Source organism: Drosophila sulfurigaster, chromosome 2R, assembly GCF_023558435.1.
Source record: "Drosophila sulfurigaster albostrigata strain 15112-1811.04 chromosome 2R, ASM2355843v2, whole genome shotgun sequence".
NCBI classification, from domain to species: Eukaryota; Metazoa; Arthropoda; class Insecta; order Diptera; family Drosophilidae; genus Drosophila; species Drosophila sulfurigaster.
This window is the reverse complement of record NC_084882.1, coordinates 17475751-17485155: the sequence shown is the minus strand read 5'-3', so window position 1 is coordinate 17485155 and position 9405 is coordinate 17475751. Positions and strand designations below refer to the sequence as shown.

Below are 9405 nucleotides of genomic sequence, written 5' to 3'. Positions count from 1 at the left end.
CACTGCATAATCATTTCATTTAAATGCCGAAATTAATCTTTTAATGGCATATTTCAATTTCAATCAGTGCAAATTTAATTGTGTGTATAATCATAACTTCCATCTATGTATCAGTCTGTGTTTATGTGTGTGTTTGTTTGTTTGTTTAACAGTGCTTAATCAAATGCAATTGTTGGTTTGACACTTCATAAAACACACCTCCATATAAACACACAAACACAGTCACTTGAATAATAAGAGCATGACTCAAACCAGAATAATAATTCTATATTGATCGACCCCAAGGCGAATGTGATGATGCAGCACACTGAAAACATAATTACTGAATTAATGTGGCATTATGTTACATACCTAAAAAACAACACGACTCATAATAATAAAAATAATTAAATAATTAAATTAATGAAAAAATGAATAAAAAGCATATATTGTAGTTTATAAATATTATTTAGATCTATTTTGTTGTTGTGCAACGTATGTGTACTACTAGTTAAATGTTTGGTAATTAAATAAATGAATTTAAAACTGATAAAGCCGATGAAAGCAAGCAAAAACAACTACTAAGAACTATCGCAAACATATTGAACAGAATGTTAATCAAAAAAACCAAAAGATAACAAACAAAAAACTATAACAATTTATTAGCAATATGTGTACGCCTCGCTAACCCTATGCGTGCCCTGGCATATGCATAGTAGTTAGTCTATACTTCAATGGATATATACACACAAAAATATATATACAAACATCTACTATATACATATACTATATATATATATATACTATAAAGTAACATAATTAAGTATCAAATGGTACTTGTTGTACTTGCTCGTATACATATTTACAACAAAAGAAACATTCACACACATCAGAAGCTTACATCAAAACCATGACAAAACAAATATACATACAAGGGGTATACAACAAAAATACATACATTCTTACATTACATAGACCTACAATACGAAACATTTCGTACAATTTTACCTTTTCAATATCTAAGTGTCTACCAGAAATGGAAAGTGGATATACTATACAAAGAAGTTAAGTTAATGAAGTAAAACGATATTGTGCATGTAATTACACTCTATATACAGTACATTAATATACATCTGTGTATGTTGTGTATGTGTGTCGATACAGCAATATTATGAAAAACTTATTAAATATATTGGTATTCAAAAGAATACAAAGTGTTTGGCCTTTTGTGTATTTATTCCCCATCAGATTCGAAATAAATTTCCGTTGAATGCGTGGCGCCATCTATAGTTCGTATGGCATTATATGATTTTCCTCGCAAAAGCTGCTTGCTATGCACTCGTATCCAACGTATGTATACGCAATGAAAGAAGTACTTTTTTGGGATATTGGACAAAAGCTTTGCTGACAAAAGCTCAAAGCTTTCGAACAAGTTTATTAGCAGGGCACACAAATAATAACAAAGTGAACTAAATTAAATGTACTAAATCTCCTGTGAAGGTTTCTTCTACTTCTTGGCACGTTTCTCCTTGACGGCCTCCACATCGACAACGGATTGGTCCTCGGGTAGCGAGTCCACGGACATTGAAGAGCCCTCCTTTGACTTGTCGCCACTGCCCGATGAGCTTGAGCTGCTGCCCGAGTTCTTGGGATACTTGACAGCCTTGGTATTCCCCGAACATTGCATTATGAAACGCAACTCATCCAGCAGTTCGTCCTTAAAGTTGACCTAGACAGCAAGCAGACACCAAATGAATTACGGGCAGTGTATATGGTCAAGGATAATTCAGATACAGGCATGCAAATGTGATCAACTGCCATGCAAAGCGAATGTAGTATGCTGCCATTCTCTAGAGTTTCAGTTAGGACATGAACGTGTTGAACTTGATGAACTTTAGTTAGCGCTCAGCTCATTTGACTGACCCCGCATGTCGTATTGTGGGAGTTTGTTTATTTAAGTTACAGTCGACCTTTAGCATGGCCATTTTTAGTCACACACAGACACATTCCCATCTACATCTGGGTTGCTGTTAATACACGCACGTATTCATAGATAGTGAGTGAGTGAGAGCTCATCCTTGGTTACCTTGTTCTCTAGCGATGTCCACAAGACGCAAAGCAGACAGTTAATCAGACCATAAACGCTGGCAAAGCAACTGCCCACAAACATGACCAGATAGACTCCGCCTAAATTGGCAAAGCCCAATGAGGAGGCATCCGAGTCGGGTTCCTCCTATGCTCATTGTGCGGAAACGATGATTGAATATATCAACAATGTGTCTCTAGTCTACGGAGAGTGTGTGCATGGTGGTATTGGTGTGTGTGTATATTTCTGGGATACAGGCCAACTACTTAAGCGAAAATAAAAAAGGTAAACTTGTTGTAAATGTTAAATGCGCTGATACCTTGTTCTCACTGCTGCGCTCCTTGACGCCCAGCAACATCTCCAGTAGCGATACGAATACGCCAAAGAAGGCGCCCACACCCAGCACCAGATAGACGCCACCCAGATTGCTTATCTCAAGGGCCAATGCGCCACCCTCGTCGCCTGCATCCTGCGCACACACACACACACACTCACTCCACACACTTACAGAGACAGCCGCAATACGGATGTCCTCAAAATCTTAAACAACTTACCGAACAGGCGCCGCCGCCACGCTTCTCCTTCCACCACTTGGTCTTCATTTTGGTAAGCAAGCCCTGTTCCTGCATCTCCAAGATGGCCTGACTCAACACATCGCGATAGGGCCAGTCTGCAAAGCAATAGAGACTACTTCAGTTCTGTATATACAACTTCAGATCTAGCTACTCTTTCGCATGGCAATGCCGTAGCCCTTCTCGTCCAACAGCGTGCCCACTTGGGTCAGTGTGCAGCGTCGCTCGGTGATGTACTCAATGGTCGTTGACTCCATGAGAAAGGCGTAGTTGCTGTTCTCCACACGATCGACGCCCTCCTGATTTGAGTTTGTCATGTACTGCGGATTTTGATCCATAAACTCAAACATCTTTTGATACGTCGGATATTTAGCATCCTAAGAGTAGCAGTATTAAATTAGTAGTAATTTCTGTGTCAGCCAACGACTCACTTTAAAAAAGGTAAAAGTGCTGCCACCAATTTTGGCACCATAATTGACGCCTCCTTTGTTCTGTGACAAGTCATCGGCATCCTCGATGGGTGTCACCAACGATTCAACTGTGAGAAAAGCGGCCAAATTTGCGGTGTATGAGGAGACCAAAATCAGTGTGAAGAACCACCAAGAAGAGGCCACGGCGCGTGTTGAGAATGCCCTGAAAAGCGAGCAGCATAAATAATAAAAGAAACGTGTAATCAAATGGCAGAACGCACTTGGGTGCCAGCTCAGAGCCTTGCTGCAGCAGAGCGCCAATGGAGAACCAGAGGCAATTGGCAAAGCTAAATTGATTCTCCAGTTCGGTGGGCTCTTCAATGCACGGATATGGATTATCCCATTCCGCTGGCGATAAACGTCCCAGTATAAACATGCTGATGGATACGCCCATGTAGGCCAGACCCAGCCAGAGCCAAACTTCGCCCGAGAATGGGGACATGAACGAGAATAGCTTGGGTGGCTCCTTCATCGGTTTGCGAAACAATATTGCGATGCCTGAAATGCCCCCAAAAAATTGCAATGGAAAATGCTAAGTCACGCGTGCTAATGTGCCCATCTACTACTTGTATAACATACTAGAATAAAAGGACAGCTGGCATTGATGATTGTATGCTTACCCAAATTCATAAAGGGAATGGTAAAGTCCACGCCGCTCTCACGTTCCGATGTCATGGTCAAATCGGTTATGCCCATGTCAGCACGCTAATTAATAATGTTAAGTATACAATTCGCAAACAATGTTCACACTCACACATACACATATTTCTATTTATATGCAAACATTGCAAATATTGCGTATACGCACAGTGGCATTATTTAAATTATTTCAATTATTCATTGCTTTGGCCATGTTGTTATTATGTATATGCATGAACAGAGATGAAACAATGTTTTTGTAATTGATGAACATCATTTATTTACCATATAATCCTCGATATGTGCAACTAATGTGTGGCCAAGTTTTCAAATTCAATTGCATTTCATATTCTGTGCTTGCTTCACAGCTTCACAGCACATTGTTATTGGATAACTTTGCAAAATTTGCATTTAACTGAATTACGAATTTATGCAAGGCTTTAATTATATTTTCTATTGTTTTAAAATAAGCTGCTGCTGCTGACTATACGACAATTTTAGCAGTATTTTGAAGCTTTAAATTGCAATCAACTTTAAAAAGCTTAGCAAAATTTTTAGTAAAGTAATTTATTTATTATTTATTTAAAAAGGCAAATATAGCAAATAAACTTGCAGCAATTCTATCTTTATTCTATTATATTTTATTTTAAGCAAATGTTTATGATTTAGCAGAATTTATAGTAAACTGATTTAGATCTTCTTTATAACAGACTATTGATTGACATGCGTAATTCTTCCACATATCAAACAATATCATCCTCTACTACGATTTTTACAAAACGAAACTCATATTGCTCATAGAAGATTAATTTATTAAACATTATTATTAAAGTTCTGCTCATATTTTGTAGCGTAGTGTAACTAGATTCAACTTTGTTGCCATGTATTGATTAAGCACGCGAAATCCTTTTTTGCTAAATTCAGAATATTTAAGCCACATTTTGCGTTCATTTATTACCCGACTATCATAATTATGAACAGAAAGCTGACACAAAAATAAAATGAGACCAAGAATGAAGTAGTTATAAAGCTTTTTTGTTAGTTGACAGCAAGTAAAAAAGGCGGGGCTGTGAGATAATTATGTTAATGATGTTGCTCATCATGTGCAACGTTAATACGCAAGGGATAAGTATAAGCTCATTGATATAAATGGCCACTGGGCGAGGTTCGATTGGATTTATGGCTGCTATTCCCAAGACGAACACACTTACATTGTCTATTATCTCGCGCAGCATTCCATTCCATTCGCCCGTTTTGGGATCCAGGCCGCCGTATTTATTGTCCGGCTGCAGATAGAAGGTGTAGGTGAAGCCAAGTTTCTTGGACAGCTCATCAATCAATTCAATGCCGAAGCCTTCGAATTGTGCATTGCCCTCCTGCTTCTCCGCCGTCTCCTTGAGCATGCCATAGGGTTCGCTCTGCAACATAGAAATTAGAGTGTGGAACGTGGAACGTGTAGCTTGTAACAGGCAACAGATGCTTTGATGCACAACAATACTCACAATGGCCGTGACAACCACAAAGCTCTTGTTCATCAGCGAACGCATATCCGGTTCAAGTGTATGCGTTGCAGCAGGTCGATTCATTTCGAAGCCGTTCTCGGTGCTCCATTGGCCAATTGGCAGCAAGCCCGACACACTCAACTCAATGACCTCCAGCTGAAAATCTGTGCGCAATCCCTCGTTGTCAAACCGAATGGTGCCCGTGAGGCCGTTGAGCGTCAACTGTGGGGTCATATTCATGTTTTATGAAGCCACTTCAACTACTTTCACTCACTCACTCACTCACTCTTTCACTAACCTGCTTCATATAGTTGACGAACGTGTAGCCCTTGTCCCACGTGCTGTCGTCGGCGCAGCTCAGCTGAATGGGCCGGAAGTTAATATGTTTATGGGTCTCGGCCAGCAGCTGAATGCCATCGTAGATCAAGGCCATGCTGTTGGTCACAGGACACGACACTGCCAAAGCGGCGAAGAAAACGCAAAAGCAGAAGCAAAAGCAAAGCAAAATGAATGTTCAACGGACCATTTGCATACATCATTTCTCATTTTTCGAAGCAGATTCAATTATGCAAATCCACAATGGATTTGCATAAATTGCCAACACGTGAAATTGAAATAGCAACGAATATGAAATTCAGCTTTGCGACTGCTTGTCTATTTTACCATTTTGAAAAGGCTCCTCGCTCGCATACAACGCCTTGGCCACCTCCAGCACCTGTTCGTTTTGCGGTGAGACGACACGCATGCCAGTGATGTTGGCATCCGCATGCTGATATGGTTCCAGATCCATGGTATGCCAATCGAGATTACCAATAATGTATCGATAATCGCTGGTCATCAATCCCACCTGCTGTGCCTGCTTAAAGAACTCCGGCAACGTGTCCATCGATCCCACAACCACAAATGAGTCATCCTCTGCGTTGCGTATACGTCGCAGCACATTGCGATAGTTGCCATTGAGATCGAGGTCATAGCGTCGCAGCGTTATCGTCGGTCCCGTTGTGCCGTACATCTGCAGCAGATCATTAACTGTCGCCAGATACTCGCCCGACTCGTAGATGATGGTGAAACTCTCCCAGCCCAGAGCGCTCACCAAATCCATGAGAGCCACGCCCAGTTGCGCCGGATGCGGATGTAGATTGATGGTGGGCAGTTGGGCCGCAAAATCCCAGCGTGTGTCCAGAAAGGGCAGCTCCTTGGCATCGCATATGCTCATGGCATGGCGTGCGGCCAAATTCGTGCTTGGTCCAAATACGGCTACCAAATTTTGCTAACAAAATCACAGCTTATGACCAAGGCCAGCCAAAACGAGAGTGGGAAGAATTGGGGTTTTGGGTGTGAGGATGTGAGGATTTGTAAAGGGAAAGGGATGTCGACCTACTCGCAGCATTTTGCACAATTTCTTGGATGTCTCGAAGGCATTATTCGGCTCAATCGCCACAGCCACGCCATGCAGCTTGAGCTCCTCATTCTCCTCGTTCGCCTTGTCGATGGCCAAGTGAAAGATTTTCTCTAGATCCGGATTGGTGTTTTCATAGATGAGACCTGCAAAATGAATGCAAAAGTGACGATGAGATGACCTGTAAATTGCATTTTGATGAATTTACATAGAGTGTAAAAAGCAGTGTATAAAGCAGTGCAAATAAAGCAGTTGATTGCAAGCAGTTGTTTCACATTAATTTGCTTACAGAAACGAGTTGGCATAAAAAGTGAAGACCATTTTAATTAAAACAATTTCAAAGAAATTCAAGTATTTAGTAAATATGTTTGGTATATGCAATTTCAATTGATGCTATCTTTTCTAATTCTACAATTCAATTTAATCTCAGCATGTTAAAAATCCTAGTGTCTGAACTAATTGCTGATTGCTGCTAACAATCTAATATTTATTTACTTTAGCATTTCAGTTTGTTACATACGACTGCAGGAGATTTGAATACCCCATCTCACTTGTGTTTGTGGGGCATAGAAAGCATTACAGTTTGCTAGCCGAAAACAACTATTCATAGTTTTTCTTGTATGTTGTGTTTTTGTGCTTTGCTTTTTGTTTTGATATGCAAATTCTGTTTACGTATTCACAGTCTACAGAGAAGCGCACAAATCCGACCAATTCGCCGCTGTTGATGTTTTTCTTTTTTGGCCTGCCATGCGATTTGGTGGGGAATAAAAATACATGCCACGCATCCACATACATACATGAGTACACACATATATTCACATTGGTTGAGACAGCTCGGGCAATGCGAGGCACATTTTGCATGGCGCAATTGAAATTTCCATTACGTAAGAATTTCCATTTCCGAGTACACCAATAAATTGTCTACATAATAATATTCCGTTGTGCACTGGAACTCACCCACATTCGTTCGTTCCGTTCGACAGCTGTCCATCAGTTGACCAAAAACGATGCACAGCGAAATCAACGAGATGCCCCAGTGAGATCTACTTATTTTTCCCATCCCTGGTGATTTACTGATGCTGATGTTGATGCCACTGCTGCCACTGCAAATGCAATAATAAGCGAATCAAATGCAATTACTAATCAGTTCTGGAATTAATCCCAAGCACACACACTGCAATTATTGCGATTTAATTGCCAAGTTTTTGCGCGTTTTGCAATTTTAATGCCCCGAGCTAATTTTATAGTCTTGCTTCTTTGCACTTTTATGAGTGTGTCTGCGACGACTGTGAATGTGAATGGCGAAAGTCGAAAGTCGAAAGATTCTCTGCGAATTTTTATCTCATTGCATTTGCAATGCAGCACAAAAATTTGAAAATAAATTCGCCGTAAAGATCGAGCACATAATTGATTCAATTTTGAATTCAATTTAAGTTTTATATTTCTTTAACGAGTCATAAAATAAAATTTAAAACAAAAAGAACACTTTTCATTTTATATCAGCTACAAACTTTTTATGTGCTTTCAAAGTGCCGCCTTCGGCTGGTCAAATAAAATGACATTTCTGACATTTACTCTATGGAATTTTTCAAATTTAAATAGAATTTAACGCAATCAAAACGATTTCAATCTTACTCGTTTGTTTTTGTTGATTTATGATGTATAAAAAACACTTTTAAATGCCTTTCAATTCTAGACCACTACACAATTTTAAGATTTTCACAGCTTTAAAATAAGTCCAGTTCAAATTTTTTATGAGGTTTATTGAGCTCTCTTTAGGGATTTGATAAGAAGAAAATTGTTGTTCAACTTTTATCAACTTTAACAAAGTGTCTCAAATTAAGCGAAAGCTGGACGCAAACTTTGCTCTGCTGGGGATAAGAATTTGTGATTGTTAAGCTCTCTCGACTTGAACTTGAAATGAAATTAATTAGCTAAGCTGTTGGCCAATTTATCGCAGCTGGTGGCAAAATCAAATGCTTAAAACTGAATTTTCCTGGAAATGAATTTATATTTATAGACGGACAGTTCATGTGACAAAACTATTCATGGAGTGGTGAGTGCGAATGAATGTGTTTTGGTTGCATCCGCAACATATACTTGAATACATACCAGGGACACTCTGAATAATGGGCATCAACTTTGTAAGCTTTGAATAATCCACTTAAATGGGCGAGGGCGAGGGCGGGGGCGAGAGAGGAGTCTCTCTTGCTTTTTATAACGAATGCCACATAACATACATGCATAAGCACACACACACACACACATTATAAGTACATGCGAATACGAGCACTTTCGGGAATGTCCTTCGCACACAATGCCATTGCAACATGCAACATCTCTGCCAAACTGTTGCTGTCAGCAGTAAATAAAATCAGCTACAACGATAACACATGCGAACAAACAGTCCAGCATTCTCTTCCTGTCTCTCTCTTTCTTGTTCGCTCACTTCTTTTCAGATAAATTCAGAAATGCCTCCGCCTTTCTTCCCCCTCGCTGCATACTTATGCATCTTTTATTTACATAGCAGCCGAGTACGAGATGGCAGCGCCATTAAATCTATTGCCATGCCATTCTGCCATTCTGCCTGCTGCACGCTGCTGCTGCCTGCTGCCAGCTGCATCCTGCGGCGGACGCCTTGCATGGTGTTAAATTGCCCAGCAGCCCGTCGCACATTTGCATTCCTCGCGTGAGCAACGGCGCGTGCAGGCTGTCAGAATACGAGTATCTTGAGAATACACACAGCACAAAGATACAT

At 40.2% G+C, this 9405-nt stretch overlaps 1 protein-coding gene across 3 annotated transcripts; it reads right to left on the bottom strand.

Moving 5' to 3' along the window:
- Positions 1-1352: 1352 nt before the first annotated feature.
- On the bottom strand, positions 1353-7924 carry LOC133838605 (glutamate receptor ionotropic, kainate 2). Of its 3 annotated transcripts, XM_062269758.1 has the most exons (14): positions 7821-7921; positions 7605-7750; positions 6630-6793; positions 5912-6518; positions 5547-5704; positions 5249-5470; positions 4958-5164; positions 3728-3812; positions 3329-3605; positions 3069-3270; positions 2792-3014; positions 2620-2735; positions 2385-2534; positions 1353-1708 (listed from the first exon to the last, which is right to left on the bottom strand). In XM_062269758.1, the coding sequence occupies exons 2-14, from the start codon at positions 7705-7707 to the stop codon at positions 1487-1489; spliced, it is 2736 nt and encodes a 911-aa protein (XP_062125742.1). In that variant the 5' UTR covers positions 7708-7750; positions 7821-7921; the 3' UTR covers positions 1353-1486. The 3 variants fall into 3 exon arrangements, with proteins under 3 accessions (XP_062125742.1, XP_062125741.1, XP_062125743.1); XM_062269757.1 differs by having other exon boundaries at positions 7605-7924; XM_062269759.1 differs by lacking the exon at positions 2385-2534 and adding an exon at positions 2066-2212 and having other exon boundaries at positions 7605-7923.
- Between the last annotated feature and the right edge of the window lie 1481 nt (positions 7925-9405).

What these genes read in the sequence shown, in the direction of transcription:
- LOC133838605 (XM_062269757.1), bottom strand. Translation starts at nt 7,707, where the DNA reads ATGGGAAAAATAAGTAGATCTCACTGGGGCATCTCGTTGATTTCGCTG. An exon ending in AATTGTGCAAAATGCTGCGA is followed by an intron (nt 6,519 to 6,629) that starts GTAGGTCGACAT and finishes TGATTTTGTTAG; the next exon opens with CAAAATTTGGTAGCCGTATT. An exon ending in TCGTCAACTATATGAAGCAG is followed by an intron (nt 5,471 to 5,546) that starts GTTAGTGAAAGA and finishes ATGACCCCACAG; the next exon opens with TTGACGCTCAACGGCCTCAC.